This window comes from Orcinus orca, chromosome 17 (genome assembly GCF_937001465.1).
Source record: "Orcinus orca chromosome 17, mOrcOrc1.1, whole genome shotgun sequence".
Taxonomy (NCBI): Eukaryota; Metazoa; Chordata; class Mammalia; order Artiodactyla; family Delphinidae; genus Orcinus; species Orcinus orca.
Window position 1 is genome coordinate 62,347,116 of NC_064575.1, and position 22,492 is coordinate 62,369,607.

The following is a 22,492-nucleotide window of genomic DNA, read 5'->3' on the forward strand; positions in this document are numbered from 1 at the left end:
ACTATATACAGAAAATTCTAAAGATGCTACAAACTATTAGAAGTAATAAATGAATTCAGTATAGTTGCAGTATACAAAATTAATATACAGAAATCTGTTGTACTTCTATACACTAACCATGAATGATCAGAAAGAGACATTAAGAAAACAATCCCATTTACAACTGCATAAAAAAGAAGAAAATATCTAGGAATATGTCTAATCACAGAGGTAAAAAACTTGTACTTGGAAAACTATAAGACACTGATGAAAGAAACTGAAGATGACACAAACAAATGGAAAGATACCCCATGTTCATGGGCTGGAAGAATTAATATTATTAAAATGACCATACTACTCAAGGAAATCTACAGGATCAGAGCAATCCCTATCAAAATACTTTTCACAGAACTGAAACAAATAACTCTAAATTTTGTATGGAAACATAAATAGCCAAAAGAATCTTGAGAAAGAACAAAGCAAGAGGTATCACACTCCCTGATTACAATCTATACTACAAATCTACAGTAAACAAAACAGCATTGTGCTGGCACAGAAACAGACATATAGACCAATGGAACAGAATAGAGAGTCCAGAAATAAACCCACACTTATATGATCAATTAATATGAAGGAAGCAAAAAAATAGAATGGGGCAAAGGCAGTCTCTTCAATAAATGGTATTGGGAAAATTAGACAGCTATATGCAACAAAATAAAACTGGATGACTTTCTTACCCCATATACAAAAATAAACTTAAAATGGATTAAAGACTTACGTATAAGATCTGAAACCATAAAACTCCTAGAAGAAAACATAAGCAGTATGCTGTTTGACATCATCCTTAACAATAATTTTTTAGATCCGTCTTCTTTGACAAGGACAACAAAAGCAAAAATAAACAAATGGGACTACATCAAACTAAAAAGCTTTTGCATAGTGAAGGAAACTATCATCAAAACAAGAAGTCAGTCTGCTGAATTGGAGAAGATATATGAAAATCATATAACTGATGAAGAGTTAATATCCAAACTATATAAAGAACACATATAACTCAATAATAAAAAAAAACCTCAAATAGTCCAATTTAAAAAATGGGAAGAAGATCTGAATAGACATTTTTCCAAAGAAGACATACAAATTGCCAACAGGCACATAAAAAGATGCTTAATAGCGCTAATCATCAGGGAAATGAAAATCAAAACCACAAAGAGGTGTCACCTTACACCTGTCAGGATGGTTATTATCAGAAAGACAACAAGAAATAACAAGTGTTGGTGAGGAGGTAGAGAAAAGGAACTCTTGTGCACTCTTGGTGAGAATGTAAACTGGCCCAGCCACTATGGAAAACAGTAGGGAGATTCCTCAAAAGATTAAAAATAGAGCTTCCATTCCATTTGGGTATCTATCCAAAGGGAAAAAATAAATACTAATTCAAAAAGATTTATGCACCTTCATGTTCATCACAGCATTATTTACAATAGCCAAAATATGAAAGCAACCTAAGTGTCCCTCAATTGATGAATGGTTAAAGAAGATATGATACACACAACACACACACACACACACACACACACACACACACGCACAATGGTATACTACTCAGCCATAAAAAAAACAGAATCTTGCCATTTGGAATAACATGGATGGGCCTTGAGGGTATTAACCTAAGTGAAATAAGTCAGACAGAGAAAGACAAATATCACATGATTTCACTTATATTTGGAATCCAAAAAACAAAAAAAGCAAACAAAACAAAACCTAGAGTCACAGATACAGAGACCAGATTAGAGGTTGTCAGAGGGAGGAGGGTTAGGGGGAATGTGAAATGGGTGAAGGGGATTAAAAAGTACAAAATTCCATTTATAAAATAAATGTCATGGGGATGTAATGTACAGTTTGGGGAATACAGTCAATAATATTGTATTAACTTTGTAAGGTGACAGACAGTAACTAGACTTACTGTCATAAACATTTTGTAATGTATACAAATGTTGAATCACTATGTTGTACAACTGAAACTAATATAATACTGTATACCAGTTATACCTCAATTTAAAAAAAAAAGAAAAAAACTATAGTAGACTAAGCAAAGAGAAATATGTCACTGTAACACAATCAAGGTAGTCAAAAGTTAGAAGCTTTAAAAAAGAAAAAGTCAACAACATTGTTAGACTCCTAGCTAATGCTATCAACACACACAAAAAAGAGAGAACAAAATTACCAATAACAGGAATGAATGAAGTGACATCACTACAAAGCCTACAGATGTTAAAAGGATAAGGGAATATTAAGAACTGCTTTATGCTGATACATTTAACAATTCAGAATAAAAGGACAAAATCTTTGAAAATTGTATCATCCAAAAACTAACACAAGATAAAATAGAAAATATGAATAGTCCTTTATCTATTAAAGTATTGCAATTCTTAAACAATAACCTCCCCCCCAAAAAAGAACAGACTCATTTTTTCACAGTAAATTCAATCAAATATTTAAGTAAAAAAGCAAGCAAAGAAACAAACAAAAAAACACCAATCTTACACAAACTCTTAGAAAATAGAAGAAAAAGAATCATTTCCTAACTTGCCTAATGAGGTAACCATAATCCCAATATTAAACCTGTAAAAGACACAGAAAAAAATGTCCTTCATGAACATAGATGCAGCACTGTTTAAAAAAAATTAGAAAATTAATACATGTAAAATACATCATGATTATCTGGGGTTTACCTAGAAATGACCAGTTGGTTTAAGATGAAATATTGACCACTGTCATCTACCATACTGACAGAAAAAAAAAAGAGAGAAACATACATGGCTATTTCAATAGATGAAAATCATTTGGCAAAATTCAGTACCCAATCATGATAAAAACTAACAACAATTAGCAATATAAGGAAATTTTCTCAACCTTATAAATACATCTAAGAAAAAAAGTTCATATTATATTTACTGATGAAATATTGAATTCTTTCCTCCTGATATAAGGAACAAGACATGGATGACCACTCTCACCAGTTCTGTTTAACATTGTTTGGTGGGCCCCATCTAGTTCAATACACTAATACAAAGGAAGAAAGTAAAAACATAAAGTAGGAAACAAAACAGTAAAACTATTTCATGCTCAGATGACATATACATAGACAATGTTATTTTAAGAAAATCCTAAAACAAGTAAGTGAACTTGCAAAGAGGCAGGATATTAGATAAATATTTTGATTAATTTTATTTTTATGTACTAACATCAAACGATTGGAAATGTAATTAAAAATGAACAATATCACTTAGTGTAAACACACTAAAGATTCTGTGGAATAAATTTAGCAATAGGTATACATAATCTCTATGGTAAAAAAAAAATTTAAATATTTGCTATTGCAAAAAAAATGAAAGAAGACCTTAATAAATGAATAAATATACTAATGAATAAATACACTAACTTTACCATGTTCAGGAATTAGAAGAGTTAACATTGTTAGATGCCAATTCTCCCCAGAGGATCTACAGATAGAATGCAATCCTACAGTCATTTTAAAAATAAACAATTAATAACCAAATTCTAAAACATATATGAAACTTCAAAGGACATAGAGTATCCAAAGTCATCCTGAAAAATAAGAACAAATTTTGAGGACATACACACAAAATTTCAAGATTTATTATGGAATCTATTCAACCAAAAGTGCCAGACACCCTTCTGGAAAATACAAACAAACAAACAAAAAAACACTCAACCTTACTTCATGATATATAAAACAACAAATGACTAAAATAAGTCATAGCTATAAAGTAAAACTGAAAACTGTAAAGCTTCTAGAAGAAAACATAAAAGAAAATCTTTGTGACTTATGGTTGAACAAGGTTTTCCTAAACAAGACACAGAAAGCAACAGCCAGAAAGAAAAAAAGATAGATTTTACAAAAATTGAAAACTTCTGCTCATTAGGACAGCATTAAGAAATGAATAGGAAAGTCATAGGCTGGGAGAAAATGTTAAAAAAAAATAAGAATATATAAAGAACGCTATAAGTCGTAATAAAAGGCAATTGAATATAAAAGATACTTCAGGAAAATTTACAGATGACCAATAAGCCCAAGAAATTGTACTCGATCAGTAGTCATCAAGACAATGCAAATTAAATCTTGTAAGATACCTTTTTGCACCCAAGAAGATGACTAAAATTAGAAGGCTGGCTATACCATATGCTGCAGAAAATGTGAGACAGCCAGAACTCTTCCAGAAATTTTATTCCAGACTATGCAACAGAAAGGAATACACATGTCCACAAAAAGACTTTTACACAAATGTTCATAACAGCTTTGCTCATAACAGCCCCAAACTGGAGAGAGTCCATGTGTCCATCAACAGGGGAATGGCCAAAGTTTGGCATATACACACAATAGGATTCTACTCAGAGAATTTTTTTTTAATTACTGATATACACAACAACATGAATGAAAAAGAATGAAAGAAACCTTACACGAAAAGAGTACATAATTTAGGATTCCCTTCATATGAATTTCTAGAACAGGGAAAACTACCATATGGTGAAAAAAACAGAACAGTGACTGTCTCAGTGGGTAGGGGAGGAGACCTGCAGATTGACTATAAAGGGTCACGAGGAAGCTTTCTGAGGTAATGTTAATGTTCTACAACTATAGAGTGTTTAGTTACATAGGTGTACACATTTGTCAACACGTATCTAACAGTGTATTTATGATATGTGCATTTCACCATATGTACATTTACCAACATAAAAAGAGAAAGGAACCATGAGCAAATATTGAACTCTAGCTGATATGTATATAAAAACGTTTAACATGCAGTGTACTGAATTTGGCAACTTCAAAATGCATCAAAAAGTAAAATGAATTGATGGATTGATAGAGGCATTGAAGGACGACTAGATATGTGACAAGCAAATACAACAAATGGCTAATCATAAAATCTAGGTGGTAGACATATGTATATACATAGTCAACTCTGAATTGAAAAATTCATAATAATTGGGAGTTTGGGAATAAATACACTATATTTAAAGAAACAATCATAAGCACATTCTAGTGGCCATTCTAGGCCAAAAGTGTCTGGGGCTATAAGGACAAGTTGTTTGCAGTCATGAGAAGAATGGCTGGGCTACATGAATTCTTAAGGTTAATTCAAAGCATAAGATTCTAGGATCTGCTTATTTGGCAATTGCACTTTCCTCCTACTGACACACTTTTGAGTTTATATTAGACGTCAACACTACATGCTATGCAAGAATATTGTTGTCTTTATAGACTGAGAGACAATGTTTGCTTACAAACATTCCTTTTATGCCCTGTCTTTCCACAGAACAGAATCAGGATTCTAAATAGGTGAATAAAACCACTTCCTATACACAATATTCAATAAATAACGTATAACATACAATAGTAGTTCATCGGGGCAAAGAGTTATAAAATATAGTATCTTAAATTTAGTTTACATATATTTTCAAATGCAGAAGTAAACTAAGTAATCTGTAATTGAAATAAGCATAACCAAAACCAAGTTAGAAACTAGTAAGAAATATTTTATTTTATCATCTAATCCTATATTAACACATAATGATTTAATATCTTTACCATTTTCTTTTTTATATAATAGTCTTATAGCATAGTCAAATAAATATGTGTACTCTTATAAAGAAGCCATTGTTACTGGGTTTCCAAGTACACCTACTAACAAATATTCCTGAGAGGTTGAAAAAAAGAATTTTAACCAAAATCTCTAGCTATACCCTTTTAAGTTTCAAATAATGATTGTATCACCATAAATATTTTCAAGCTTATTATCAAAACAATATGTATTTAAACTGCTAAAATATAGACTTTTCTGTCATATGTCATATTTTTAAATAGTAAAATTTTAGAGACAAAACACTGTACAAATTTAGCAACACCTTGTTCATAATAATCAGCAATTTTTAAATTAGTAAACCTAAAGATTATGCCTTGTTTGCAAAAGGCAAGTGAGTAGTTATTATAACAATTATTATTATTACCTAATTCAATACTTGCTGTCATTTCTTGAAATAACTTTAGAGAGAAATAAAGCATAAATCATACTATTCTCTTAAGATAATTACTGAAGTCTCTGAAAAAAGGGATAAAGCCTAAATCATAATATTCCTTTAATAATAAGAGAAGGGGTAAGAAGAACTAGCTATTCAGTCTCTTAATGAACAGATTTTTACAGTGAATTAAAAAACCTAAGGGAAAAAAACCCTATTTTCTTAAAATCAGGTTTGAAAAATAGATTTTTAAAGTTTTAATACAAAGTAATACTACACATGTTGAAACGTTAGGAAATAAAAAGGGAGAAAGATATTTAAATGTGGAACTTGTTTTTCTTCTTTAGTCATTACCTTAAGCAAATAGGTGAAAGGAGAATTGACTATGGTTTAGAATGAATTCACTGTTACAGTGATTAATCCAGCTGAGTATGCAGACATTCAGCAATTAGTTTTTACCTTTTATTTTCACCATGCCTGGAAGATAAATGTGTCTCTCCTTAATGACATAAGATTCTCATTTGGAATGCTAGTTGATTAACTTTAAGAGTTATCTGTTTAATAGCTTTTCTACCATAAGATATTTTAAAAGTTAAATATTTTCCAGTTTTTATTATCCTTACTGAGTGAATATAAGTTATTATCTCTTATTATGAAAAAGGGCTGCCTTTCTAGAGGGAGAAAAAATGTTTGGTTAAAATGACTTAAAAATCTGTACCTAAGCATCTGGTTTCCGATCCACTCCAAAGACCTGAAGAAAAGCATTCACGTACAGCGGAGCCCACAAGCATGAATCCTGAATCACAGGTAAAGATGGCCGTTGAGCCATATGAAGTTTGAGTTCCAATCTTATTTCCATTTGGAGGTGTAGGTAGTTCTCCACAGGAAATAACTTGAAAACAATAAAAAAATAAAAACGCTTAAAGACATAGTCAATATGAACTTGTAACAAAACCATGCTGTGATTTGATATATTTACAATTGAAATTGACATTTGTAAAACATGTTTGAATCATTATGAAAGTGTAGAGAAAATAGATGACATAAATTAAAATTTATCCCCTTTGAGTTCCCATAAATCTTCTAAGTAACAGTGACATGTGATGAAGATATTTTGTTTGCATTTTCTGCGTAGCCAACCTGGTCACCCAACAGGTTGTAATGAAAAAATAATAATAACAAGACTAAGGGAGGATAATTTATTAGTCCAAAGTCTTTCTCTGACTTATCAAGTGACATTGGGCAATCCCTTTGACTTACCTGAGCCAGTTTCCTCATTATCTAAGATCATAAGTGCAAATAATTTTTGTTGCACACTCTACAGTTTATAAAGCCCTTTACATGTGAAATATCATTTGATTCTCACTAGAACCATTAGATTATAATTATATTTCACATTTTGGTTTTAGGTTTTAAAAAACTAAAAAATAGAGATTAACTGACTTGCTAGGTCATTCAGAACCCAGCTCTTATAACACCTTCATATTTAAAGACCACAAATGAAATTTCTTTCTAGAATAAAAACAATAATAGATAGCACTTATTGAGTGCTTTTGTACCAGACACTATTACTAACACTTTATCTTACGCAATTCTCAAAACAACTCTATGAGGTAGGTGCAATCATTATCTGAATTGTGTGCACTAGGAGATGGACACATAAGAGGAAAGTAACTTTAATAAGATTCCACAGCCTATAAACAGCTAAATCAAAATTTAAACCTAGCCATTTAACTCAAGAATTGAATACTTAACCACCAGCCTTTATTCTGGCTCCAGCTCTGGCTTTCAGCTCTAGGCTTTAGGATTCTATTAGACAAATAGAAAATTTGCAGACTTTAAAAAATTGCATGTAGAATTTAAGATGTACCGATTGTTTTGAACTAATACCCCAAACAATCCTTTGAGGTAGCTATAATATTTATTAATATTAATAATACTGATATTTATATCATTTTAATTTCAAAGATGAATAAATGGAGGACCAGAAAAAAAATACTGTTCTTTCCATTTTTCTCAGTGAATTGTAATTCCTAGATTCCTATCTTTCCTGCATTCTTACCTGTGGGCAGGAACCTGATCTTATGTAGAACTTAAATTTTTTCTACATAATAAAGGATTGAACACAAAGAAACCAGACAAACATTTGTTCAATAAATGCTTCTGCTGTAGATAATTTTTTTCCTTCTCTTTGAAACATCCTTATCCCATGTGCCCTTTTAATGAAATTATAATGGAAGAAGAATGAGCCTAGAGGAAGATCCTGGGTGAAAACTGAAAAGAGTAAAGCAAAAATTTACAATACATATGCCATATTTTTAGAATATGTAATGTAATTTAGATATGTATTTTGAGATTTTTAATTCATCAATATGATTATCTTATAAAAAATGGCAACCCCCAAATCCTATGCTTAATATGGAGATTAAGAAAATAAATATTCCTAAGTAAAATATTACTAGGTACTTGCGTACTTACTATATATAGTTATGTTATGTTAAAATTTTAGTCTCCATAATTCAGACTTCAAATGTTTTATTAGTTTATTTATAAATTATGTATCCATATCATAAATGCTGTAAAACTGTGTTGAACATGAAATGAAAGGATGAATTCTCAGCCTAGCATATTTCCTGGTACTAAGTAAACTCAATAAATGTAGTAAAGAAAGTTCAAAGGAAGATCAAGATATTTCATCTGATTATCCTATGTTAAGTTAGCTTATCTACATTAGACACTAGCTATTTATAAGAATGTATGAAAATAGAATGACTAAGATGTTCAGTTTGATTCAATAAATATTTATTGAGCTCCTGCTGTGAATCAGGTTCTAGCTGATATTTTCAACGTGTAACACCATTAAATCATAATAACTATGAGATAGGTATTATTGTAATTTTCTTGTTTAAGAAATAGAATAACCATCATATAACATCAAAAGGCAGAGGTTTTAATTAGACTCCATGGGTTGAAACCCAATTATCCATCATTTATAGGCTCTGTGACTTGTGTAACAAGATAAAAATTCTTGGGTTCAGTTTCCTTTCTGATAAAATAAATATAATAATATCAACTTATTTATAGAATGGGAACTAAGGAATAAATGAAATAATACATGTAAAGGGCTAAAAGTAGTGTGTAGTTGTTTTAATAAATGATAGACCTAGAATCTAAGGGAAGGGTTTCTGAATCCAAAGCCCCTGTTGTTGTTGTTTTTAATAAGCATTTACAAATACCAAAAACAGTTACAAAATTTTAAGATGACTTGAGAATAAATGACCTTTTTAAATAATATTACCTCAATATTGCTCTAGCATATGTAGAAAAAAGAAGTGATCAAGCAATTCAATCACCAAGGATTGCATATGAAATGTTTAGCAGAGTGTATACTTACTTTGGCAATATGGTCTTTCATTTCTCCAACTCCAAGTACCATTAGGAAGACATTCAATAGAAGCAGGACCTAGTCCATGATAACCAGGATCACAGCTGAAAACTACCTTGGTTTTGTATTCATAATGGGAACCATTCACAATTCTCCATCTTCCGTGTTCCAGAGTAAAGGAGTTGATGCTTGGGCATGTAACAACTATACAAAAACCAAAGAGATAAATGCTAATAAGTCAGTCATGTCTGTTCTACCTCTTAATTATATCTCATGTCTATTCGATTCTTAGTTCACTATTTCCTGAGTTCCTTCACTATTGTGCCATAAAAGGTCTTTAGCATTTTTTTTTCATGTTAATCTTCCTACTCCCTCAGTTCTATGGTACTGCTGGCAGTTCTGTGAACATGTCATGCTATTTCACACTTGAAAGTCTTTGTACATATTATTCTATGCACCTAGAATCCCTATTATTGACTTTTCCATTCTTCTTTTCTTAGATTATCATATCCAAGTTTATTCCCTAGTACAGGAAGACATGAAGTATATTTTAGTGATGAACCAAACCAATAACATTAGTTTGTTAAAATTGTCTGACTTTCTTGAAGCTGATTTAAAAGTATTCTTTTTTCTTTTTTCCCAGCTTTACTGAGTTATATTTGACACAAAGTGGAAAAAAGGGAATACTTGTACAAGTTGTGAATCTAAACTGGTAAAGCCACTATGGAATACGTACATACAGCAGTATGGAGGTTCCTCAAAAATTGAAACTATAACTATCATATGAATCACCAATCCCACTTTGGGATATATATCCAAAGGAAATGAAATCAAGATCTCAGAGAGATATCTACACTCTCATGTTCATTGCAGCATTAGTCACAATAGGCAAGATACAGAAATAACCTACTCTCTTTTCTTTAAAAGTTTTGGAAGGACTATATTTTGAGGAAATTTGTTTTATGAGAATGATCTTTTTATGCAAGACTTGTGATATAAACTTCAGCTAATTCAAAACTTGCTCAGCATAAGCAGACACATTATTAGACACTTATGTTAAGATTGCAAAATAATTTAACAACCCCATTTTAAATGAAATCACAGCTAAGTTGAAATGTTAGTACTAAATAGAACAAGTAATTGATTTATAGAGAAAAATTAAAGACCTTATTTAAAGACACATTTTCTAATCCTTTTCTACCAAATATTTTATCTGAATTATTTTCTATAACCATTATATAATATTCATTTACCTATTACAGTATTGATGGCAGGAATGAGAACTATTCTAAATGTAAGTAACCTGAAGAATTCTGACAAAAGTTGAATATTATGGATCATCTCATTAGCATCATTTATGTTTATAAAAATCAGTTGAATGTATTAAAATATAATTTTATTAACGTAAACAAAATCTTTTTTCAAAGACCTATGTATTGAAAACACATGCTGATTGATGGATGACTTTTTACAAAATAAATAAAACGTTGCTATGTAAAATAAAATGCCACTTTATTTTTTTGACATAAATATTCTGGAGCTTCTGAAAATGAGTAAAACTGTCCTTATACTGTATTTCAGTTCTTCCTAGTACAAGACAGCTTAATTTACTTCTATTTCCCTCTTAGACATCATTTTAGGGAATGGTTCTAAAATCTGAAAAATACATAAAATTTCAGATCATATAAGATGCCAGTAGAAACACAAGTGATGAAATTTCCTTAACATACATACCAACACAGCGAGGAGTCTTGTTATGATTGCTCCAAGTTCCATCTGATTGACAGACAGCAGTGGTAAGTTCCTTAGATGACAATCTATATCCATCATTACAAAAATAGGTAACTCGGGTTCCTACCAAGTAGTCTGTTGTGAGTATTCCTCCATTTGTTGGAGCTTTAGGAATCCCACAGGAAATTGCTAAAATAAATACATACATACAAAACCAAAGAAACAGAAAACTAATTAGATAAGTCTCATAGAGTATAAAGCATGTAAAACTATTTGGAATTTTATTAATTCCTCTGAAACAATTTCAGAATATCTTCAGCAAAACCTTTTTTGAACTACAACTTTCTGAATCAATTATTTCAAACTCTGATTGAATGTCTTTTTAAATTGGTGAATCTATACACTCTTAATACTTTATTTCTTGGTTTCTTAGTTTCTTGTCAGCATGTGCATGGTTATCAGCATGCACACAGATTATAAGAGAAGGCAAGTTAAGTAAATATAGAGTGTATTAGTGCTAATACATGTGTGGACCTAGCAAGTTAGGTCAATTCAATTTGACAGTATTAAAGATTATAAAGGTAGTGGTAACCAACACTCATCAGGGTTTTGGCCAGGAGTAAAACAAATAGATTTATTTTACCTGGAAGCTGGATATTACTTTGTCTTAGGTCCAGCCAAACTCTATATGCTTGTGCACCTTCCATGGAATATCATGTGTACGGACATATTTAATAAATATAGGGCTAGGACTTATTGTCTTAAAACCTGGTTTGGGTCTTCCTGCATTTCACTGATATGTCTCAGATGTCTTGGTTTTTATCTACAATAAATCTGATTTACGTAAAAGTTAGTTTTACCATAATGGGATAATTACAGTATAAATTTATATTTCAATAGTTTATTGTATAAAATCAGAAAACCTCTAAATTCTGAAATAACTAGTTTTATTGGTTTCATATAAGAGATTCTAAACTTGTAACTATTTTTCTCATATCAAAAGAAATAATAGAAAGATACGAGTTTAGTTTGAGTATTTACAAAAGCTGTAAATATTCTGTCTCCATTTCAACCTAAAATTGTTTCTACTTCTCTTATAAAATCTATCACTTAGGTGTTTAATTTTAATCAATTCATGCAAATTGACTACAAAGTAAAAAAAAAATCTTAGTAAAACACATATAAAATTCTCAAAGTGGAATAGCAGACTCCCTACTGGTGAATAGCCTGATCTTTTGTAATTTGATAACCTGCAAATTATAAACAGAAAAGTAGTAATGTTGATTTAATAAATTATATAAGCAATCTCATATAATTATGTTATTATTCTTGCTATCTAATTATAGACCTCTAAAATAGTGTTGCAAAGGTAAATGGTTCCCTGATGTCTGTTAAAGCAATATTTGTATTTCCACTTAGGACTTCTGGGTATTTCAATTTGTAATAAACTGTTTCCCCACTGAATCCCCACCAAAGATCATGTATTTACTCATTTTTTAAAAATTAGCTGTACACTGTTGGGGTAGAGTAGGTTAAACTTAGAGCAAAGTAACAATGAAATTTAGTTTAAATAATATAGGTTCCATACATGTAGTTAGTATATAATGATTGTATTTTAGAATTGAAAAAAAGACAACATACTAAAATGATAGGATAAATGTGCCTGTAGATACTATACAATTTAACTTCTTAGCTAAAAAAAAAGGAAAACAGAGTTCAGAAGAACCATCATCACTGAGTGATTGTCAGAAGCTTCTCTGCAGAACTCTGAAACAAGCACAAATTAAAAGTGAAACAAAGATGTCCCCATACCTGTACTTGGTTTTTATATTAAATGTACTAAATATTAACCTGTTTTAAAAGTGTGTAGAGTTATCTTACTACGGTCTGATGGCATTTCCCTAACGGTTCATCATGTTGAATATTTTTAATGTGTTCATTTGCCAGCTGTATATCTCAAATGTTCACGTATATCTCATGTTGGTAGTGAATGTTGGCTGATATTTCCCTTTTTATAATAACTAAGAAGACAATAAAAGAAATGCGTTAGAACTTGAAAAAAATAAAGTGAAACAGGGAATACAAAGTGACTGTTTCTGCATAACCCTGTACAATACTCGATTGTATAGAGGGATGATAATGGTTTAATTAGTGACAGGGCAGGGAGTCAGTGAATGATTCGTTGATGTGTAGACAAAGAAATAAAACACCTTCTCAAACCGAAATAGAGATAACAGACTAAATTTTCTATCTTGAATTGTGTTCACGTTGTGTAACCACAGCTCAAGTAAATATATGTGAGGATGTATAAGGAGACTGAAGAGACAAGAAGAATAAAAATAACTGAAGAATGCAAAACAAATTTGAACAAAACAAAAATTGTGTGAATAGCTCTCCCCAATGACATTTACCCCTTTCATTTCAATTAGCTATGCCCAAACACAGGTCAAATACAACAAACAATTTTATAAAATAATTAATGTTTTAAAATTGTTTCAGTGAACATAAAGGATCAATTTTGGAAACGATTCTTTGAATTATAAATATTTTATCACGTTACTATGCAAAATATCTTATTTTCCAGCTACATTTTGATTTACCAAAATATACAAGCAGCTCATGAAGCTCAATATCAAAAAAACAAACAACCCAATCCAAAAATGGGCAGACGACCTAAACAGACATTTCTCCAAAGAAGATATACAGATTGCCAACAAACATATGAAAGTATACTCAACATCACTAATCATTAGAGAAATGCAAATCAAAACTACAATGCCGTATCACCTCACACCAGTCAGAATGGCCATCATCAAAAAATCTACAAACAATAAATGCTAGAGAGGGTGTGGAGAAAAGGGAACCCTCTTGCACTATTGGCGGGAATGTAAATTGGTGCAGCCACTGTGGAGAACAGTATGGAGGTTCTTAAAAAACTAAAAATAGAACTACCATATGGCCCAGCAATCCCACTACTGGGCATATACCCTGAGAAAACCATAATTCAAAAAGAGTCATGTACCACAATGTTCACTGCAGCACTATTTACAATAGCCAGGACATGAAAGCAACCTAAGTGTCCATCAACAGATGAACAGATAAAGAAGATGTGGCACATATATACAATGGAATATTGCTCAGCCATAAAGAGAAATGAAATTGAGTTATTTGTACTGAGGTAGATGGACCTAGAGTCTGTCATACAGAGTGAAGTAAATCAGAAAGAGAAAAACAAATACTGTATGCTAACACATATATATGGAATCTAAAAAAAAAAAAAAGGTTCCGAAGAACCTAGGGGAAGGACAGGAATAAAGATGTAGATGTAGAGAATGGACTTGAGGACACGGGGAGGGGGAAGGGTAAGCTGGGACAAAGTGAGAGAGTGGCATGGACATATATACATTACCAAATGTAAAATAGATAGCTAGTGGGAAGCAGCTGCATGGCACAGGGAGATCAGCTAGTAGCTTTGTGTCCACCTAGAGGGGTGGGATAGGGAGGGTGGAAGGGAGATGCAAAAGGGAAGAGAAATGGGGATATACATATATGTATAGTTGATTCACTTTGTTAAACAGCAGAAACGAACACACCATTGTAAAGCAATTATACTCAAATAAAGATGCTAAAAAAATAAACTATTTGTAATTATAGAAAAATTTCAAATCAAGAACAATTAAAAAATGCTCCATATATAAATGTCATATTATATAAAAAAACCAATGAAATTATAGTGCTGACACTACAAAGCAATTTCAAAACTTCAGAAAGTTCAGGATAATTTTTTATTTTAACCAACAGTTAATTATTTTCACTAAAGGTTTCTCAAAGATTATCTATCTATATATATATATAAACAATCCTTAATAACTGAAATTTAATTGTTCAAAGTTCAGAACATTTAAATGTTTATTTAAAATCTATATGATTTAGAAGTTATTATATATATTTTAAATTCCTGTGATTCTAAAATTATGAGATCATGATTCTTTCTCAAACCAATTCTGGGAAACCATTTAATACTAAAAATGTATAAATACTCCTGCTATTCATTGGTCAAAGGAAAGCAGATGTTTTGCTAGTTTATTAAAATGTATCTATTCTACATGAAGTCAGTACCTTCAATGATGGTAACCCATTAAGTTTAGGATACATCCCAGAATTCTAGTAAGTAATTAATGTTTCTGAATCAGCAATATAAAGAAACAGTTCTTTCATTTCTCATTTATTTATACATGCCTATGAAAGCTATATTTTCATGAATTAGAAATTGCAATTTAACAGGTAAAATAAACCATTTTGGGTAACTGGTAATATCTATTCTCTGCTCATTTTAACTTGCTGCTGTTTAAATTTTAACTGATATCTTTTATATTTTATTTGTTTTATATAAATTGCCTCCAATAAGTAGATGATAGGTCACATCCATTATTTATTAACTGAAAGCGTCCCTCATTTTTTTTTTCAAATAATACTGAAAGTGATAAATGCATCCTTTTTTTTTTTAAAATCTTTACTGGAGTATAATTGCTTTACAATGGTGTGTTAGTTTCTGCTTTATAACAAAGTGAATCAGTTATACATATACATATGTTCCCATATCTCTTCCCGCTTGCGTCTCCCTCCCTCCCACCCTCCCTATCCCACCCCTCCAGGCGGTCAAAAAGCACCGAGCTGACCTCCCTGTGCTATGCGGCTGCTTCCCACTAGCTATCTATCTTACGTTTGGTAATGTATATATGTCCATGCCTCTCTCTCGCTTTGTCACAGCTTTTACCCTCCCCCCTCCCCATATCCTCAAGTCCATTCTCTGGTAGGTCTGTGTCTTTATTCCTGTCTTACCCCTAGGTTCTTCATGACATTTTTTTTCTTAAATTCCATATATATGCATTAGCATATGGTATTTGTCTTTCTCTTTCTGACTTACTTCACTCTGTATGACAGACTCTAGGTGTATTCACCTCATTACAAATAGCTCAATTTCGTTTCTTTTTATGGCTGAGTAATATTCCATTGTATACATGTGCCACATCTTCTTTACCCATTCATCTGATGATGGACACTTAGGTTGTTTCCATCTCCGGGCTATTATGTGAGGGTTCATAGTTGTTATATATGCCTCCACATGCTGGGTAAAATAAATCATATATAAATTTAAATTTCATATTACAAAATAATGTGATGTTCGAAAATTTTCAGAGTCCAATGACATTACATTTTCTTTATGTTGAACTTGTCTTTATTACTATACCTAGCTAAGAGACTCAACTACTCTTTAAAAACAAGACCTAGTCCAAAGCTCTAAAATGTGCCATTTGTTGACTTGTCATTTTTTTGCTATAGCAGGATACAATGCTCAGAGAGTGTCTTGCTTTTTAACAAAATAAAATGGAAATGAAAGACATCTCTGTTGAGTTACCTAAACAGTGAAGAAAAAATAATGTGGTAATTGGCTACATTTTCCTCTTTTAAATTTGTTGCACTGAGAGCACATTTTTGCATACTTGAGAGTGAACATCATCAGTGACCTTGCCTACTCTTATCCCCTCTTTTCTCTCTGCAGACTCCACACTAACACACACTCCAGCTCTGGGTCATTCATTTTCTGACAGCAAGGTGATGGGAATGGTAGATGTATGAGTAAAGTATGCATATAAGTGGATAGAGTAAAGGCATAAATCACATAACAACAAATGAAGAATTATAAGACAATGTGTCTCATGCTCCTCAAATTTATCAGTCTGTGTTTTTCAGCCTTATTTTCCTTAGAGGTATCTATAATATGCTTCTGCATATTTATAATTTTGGAAGTTTCAGCAATCCAAATAAAAGTTAAATGGGGTTAATCTTTTATTAATGTAACATTTCTGGTTAATATACTTCACCTTGACAAGCAGGGACCGGTGCATCCCATGTATGATACCCATAGGAAGACTTTCTGCACACAGCACTGCTTTTCCCAACAAGTCGGAATCCTCGATCACAGGCCCAGCGGACCACACTATTAAGCTGTCCACCTGTCTGACTGATAATGTATCCATGAGGTGGGGATTCTGGTGTACTACAGTAGAAAGCTTTTTAAAAGAAAAAAATAAAAATCATATAAAATTAATGAATCAGAAACTCTTTACAATCTAGAGTTATAAAAACCTTAAAGTAAATACTAGTTCATAAAAATTGGCCAATTCAATTGCCATCTACGTGAGTTTTACTTCATATGGACAAATATTATTTTCCATCCACTTGACAATCTAGTGATATAACTTTTAGGAGACATAACTATTTCTGGGCTTTCTTCTGATTCTTATTGTCACTGGAGATGTCTCCTAATTGAAATACATTATACCTTCTTAATACCCTGGAGGTTCAAAAGCCCTACAAATAGTTTATTGAATTTTGGAACTGGTATTTCCTGTCATCTGAAGGGCCTAAATGCCACAGTTTAGTAGCAATATTTTAGAGCATGTTGTTTACATGTCACTTTGAAATTACCTGCAGACAACTATGTCATGTTAGTTCATGCATTTCATTTTGGTGGATGTCTAAAATAGTCCCTCCACATTCCATAATCCTCTCTTCCAGTTTATTAAAGAGTTTCCATGCTGCCAAGAGTGCTTATATATGGTGATAAAAAATGCCAATAAAATAAAACTTCTTTCATCTCCTGAAGTCTAGAATGTCAAAAGATAATGTGAAATGGCTTTTTCATATATATGTACTTTTGAGACTATTCAGCCTGGCAGGATCCATTTACCCTTTGAAACTGAAACTTCAATGTATTCATCTGAGAAAAAATGAGACTTTAGGGGTAAATAGTAAGAAATAGATTGGACTTAGAATATATATGTCATAACCTGTCATTTTCTAAAGGAAAAATTTATATTCAATATGTCAAGCTGTTCTTGGGGCCAAAAATGATGTTTTCATTACATTTATATCTAACTTTGTCATGAATATCAACATAAATAAGGATTAGTCTTTAATATAGTGAACTTATGCTTGTAACTGTTGAATTTGAATGATTTCCCTTTAAGTTATTATGGTTATTAAAAATATAATTTAACATTCTGAATTTTTAAATACAGTCTGGCACAACTTTAATAAAAAGACATTTACAAAGTTCACATTCAAATATGAAAAACCTCAAGAATGACTTGGGCGTATGTTTAAATTTTTAAACATTTCTCCTTTGCATGCCTAATAACATTTTTCAAATTTAATAGATATCTATTATAGGATAAAACTTGTAAACATGCTATAATGTCAGTGACAAGTTACTTCTAATATGTAAAAGACAAATTGCTGATAAAGGCAAATTATCACCTTATAGTTTTAAAATCAAAGTAGACAAAAATGGTATTTGCACATAACATACACATATGCAAATTTATATAAATGAGTAAAATTCAAGAGTTTATATTTACAACTGGAATTCAAAATTTTATTTAAGTCCATGTCTACAATTGTTGTGTCAGAATAATCTATAAAATATTTAAGAAAGTAATTTTCAGTAGGATTGATTAGCAATGACCCATAGCTTGGGGAGACATGGTCTGAACACTGGAGAGATAGAGATGGTTGATTGGGTCTGAAGTATTCTGTTATTGAGCACATACCTATGGCATCTGACATGATTTAGGATGGCAATAAAGAGAAGGGATATAATCTTTGCATAATGGAAAACTATGTACAGTTAACAAGAAAATTATTGTCTCAGTATTAGTAGACCTTATAAACAAGAAGGCATATAGGAAAAGCTATTTCATCTTGATATTAAGAAGGATTTTCAGCCTACATCTTTCTAGATATTACTCAATGAAAAGCAATGATGACAAAACATTTTTTTAAAACTAAATGTTTCTAAGTGATGTGTTCATCATTTTCTCTTTTAATATTTAATATATTTTAGCAAGTATCATAAATAGGTGGGCAAGAGTGAAGACAAAGATTTTTTCTACTGTACGTTTATCTTTTGTTTAAACTTCTCATTTAAAGGAGTTATATATATTAAGTAGATCAGATACAACTGTGCAACACTATTAACATTTTGTGAGAGTTCAAGGGAAATTTCTGCTGGGAAATAAAGCACTTAAAATATCAGAGTTTAATTTTTTTTTTTGGCTGGAAATTTTTTTTTAATTATTTAATTATTTATTTATTTTTGGCTGCCACTGGGTCTTCGTTGCTGCGTGCGGGTTTTCTCTAGTTGTAGCGAGTTGGGGCTACTCTTCGTGGCTGTGCGTGGGCTTCTCACTGCAGTGGCTTCTCTTGTTGTGGAGCACGGGCTCTAGTTGCATGGGCTTCAGTAATTGTGGCACGTGGGCTCAGTAGTTGTGGCGTACGGGCTTATTTGCTCCATGGCATGTGGGATCTTCCCGGACCCCTGCATTGGCAGGTGGATTCTTAACCATTACGCCACCAGGGAAGCCCCAGAGTTTAATTTATAATTAACTTAGATAAGTCATAAATAACTTAAGTCCTTTTAATCATTTCAAAATTATATGAAAGACATAGCATTATTATCATGACATTGAGGAAACTGAGGCATAGAGATGTTACATAAATTGCTCAAGAAACATCAATGGAAGAAATATGATTTAAATTCATACCTAATTAAATAGTGTATGTGTCTGTGCTCTTTAATCACAACCATACTGAAGATGTAGGTGAGATCTGTACTGAAGTTATAAATATCACATACCTATATATCTTATCCGGAAGCCTTTTTTGTTATTGCCATGATCTGCTGACCATTGAAGAAATACTTCATGACCATTGCTTGTTATATTAAAAGCAGATGAATAATCCCCACTGAGTGAAACAAGCACTGGACTTTGAATATTTGGTCCTTCAGAAAGAAAATAATACAATTTAGGTGTAACTGAATAATTCATCTTTAGTATTTTATATATTTAGAATAGTATTAAATATGGTGAAATTAATCCAGAACCAATTTACTTCATCAATAATAACTTAAAACATAACATAAAATGTTTGTTTAAACATTTTAATTCCATAGCTAAAGCAGATACAATTTATAACATAATAATCAAGCTAACTACAATTTTCATATGGTATATAGGTAAGTTTGATGTTGATACTTCTAAAAATACCCATAAGATAGAATAAAATCATATAAGCAGTGTTTCTACTGAAGGTCTGAAAGTATAATTAGAGCAGTTGAATTGAATTTATGAATATCCAGTAAATATAACCCATGGTTACCATCATACACCTGAAGAACATCAAATTCCTTTTCTGTCTGGAAGAATTCTACAAACATGCTAATATTATATCCTTTTTCCACAGAAATGCTCCAGGAACACATTTGAAGATTTGGGTAACTGTCAGGATATCCAGGGCTCAATATGACTCCCGTAGAATCCAGGCGTAATTCATTGGCAGGACAGAGCACTGTCAAAAAATATATACCATTAGATGATGCTAGTGTTTTAGACCTAAGTGAAAGTTGCATTTTAAATACTGAAAGTTGCATTTTAAAGTTGCATTTCAATACTTTAATTGAAATGTATTTAAGTGAAAATTGCATTAAATACCCAGTTTTTAAATGTTTTCATATTAAATAACAATAAAGGAGATAATATCTTGAGCTATGTGTATAAAAAGACAACTTGTATAATAAGCTTGAAGTTCAAAATATGGAGGAATGACCTAAAATTTTATGGTATTAATTTCCTTTTATTATTACATGGAAGATACATTATTTTTCTGGACAATAAATACATAGATAATAAAAAGATAAGGTATTTTATTGCCTTCTATTTCTTTATATTATTTTCCCTATTTTCCTTCATCTTCTTACGTTTTCTCCCCTCTGCCTCTCTTGCCTATGTCTTTACCCTGTCCTTTTCCTTCCTTACTTTTTCTTCTGTCCTCAAACTTTAACTCACTCAGGTATGTGAGGACAGACAGGAAACTGCCCCATCTCAGAGGATTCATTCCAGGCAAAGTCACTTCTAATCTCATGAATATGCTTAAGCCACGAGGATTTAACACAATTTTGGGTCACCAGTTACCTTTCAGTTCTTCCTGCTATTTCCAGATCATAAGTGTAAGACAAAGCACAGCTCTTCATTTCATAACAGTACCTCTGCTGTACATCCTGAGAATGTGTGTGTGTGTGCACGTGTGTGTGTATCTCCAAGGTATAGTAAACTACTATACTTTAATTGTTGGCCTCAATAGCATTATGCATTGGACCAAATAATAGAAACATATACTTAAATTTGCATTTGGAATGAGAATGTGACCAAGATGATCAAATCCTTATCACTCAAATGATGCCATTTCAGCCCTTTTTTTTCCCTTAAGACTTTGAGTTTTATGGTGTGGGAAGAGTATTGGAATTGCTCAATATAGCCCAAACAGTATAGAAGTAAACCAATATATACCAAACAGGATTTAGTTCAATATGATATAGAACTTTTTACCTGGAAGCCACTGTAGCCACTACAGTTAAATGTCCTATGCATATCACTGATAAATAGTTTTTAAATGTAGCTTGGACCAATTTTTGAGTGTTATTACTGCGTACATCCTTGTTTCTCAATGTTTGTTCAAATAAACTAGGCTTCAAAATACCAAATACTGTTGCTAAAATACAGATGAATAGATGAAGGATTTATATATTTGTCACTTCCAGGGTGGAAGGACATGAAATATTTTGAATTATAAAGTCTTCAAGTAGTATAGGGATGGAAAAGAGTAAGTAAAATAGTGAATTATGGCAACATATGATTGCTCTTTAATCAAGTTAATAACTTGAAATAACTTGAAAATAACTGCTATAACTTCATATACAGATATTTAAACTTTTACTATAGAATACAGTATAGCTAATCTAAGAGTTGTTTCCTTTCTTTTTTTTTAAACTTCTATTTCTCTTATTTGAATCTGAGACATTTGCTTCTTGGATGTGATTTCAAGATTTAAAAAAAAAAAATTCAGCAAATAGTATTAAGTCCTCAGTCTAAAAAGAGAAACCTGATGTTCGCTTTTCACAAAATGAAAAATATGTAAAATAAATAAACAAATAAAGAAACTTGAAGGCTAGAAATGGAATGGAAAACTTGAGTCAAAGATGAAGAACATTAGTGAATATATAGTTATGGCATATTGAAATAAAAGATATATAACCATATGACAAACTGAATAAGTTTTAAGAAAGGGTTTCTGTTGTGTGTGCCCTGCTGTTTAATACTTCTGAAATATTTAACTAAGTGAGTAACTGGGTTACTGAACATGTTATTCCCTTACTAAAAGCCATTCAGCACCTTCAAAGCCCTTCAACTTCAGTCCCTGCCTACTTCTCTAGCTTTGTTTTCTGCAGCTCCTCCT

At 31.5% G+C, this 22,492-nt stretch overlaps 1 protein-coding gene across 1 annotated transcript in view; it reads right to left on the bottom strand.

Annotated features, from left to right (window-relative positions):
• Positions 1–22,492, bottom strand: part of CSMD3 (CUB and Sushi multiple domains 3) — a 1,064,314-nt gene that overhangs the window by 70,923 nt on the left and 970,899 nt on the right. The window contains exons 48-53 of the mRNA XM_004265377.3: positions 20,360–20,548; positions 19,836–19,982; positions 17,020–17,208; positions 11,138–11,323; positions 9,413–9,607; positions 6,737–6,910 (exon numbers count right to left, since the gene is read on the bottom strand). Coding sequence (XP_004265425.1) covers positions 6,737–6,910; positions 9,413–9,607; positions 11,138–11,323; positions 17,020–17,208; positions 19,836–19,982; positions 20,360–20,548 — 1,080 coding nt within the window. The remainder of the gene's footprint in view (positions 1–6,736; positions 6,911–9,412; positions 9,608–11,137; positions 11,324–17,019; positions 17,209–19,835; positions 19,983–20,359; positions 20,549–22,492) is intronic.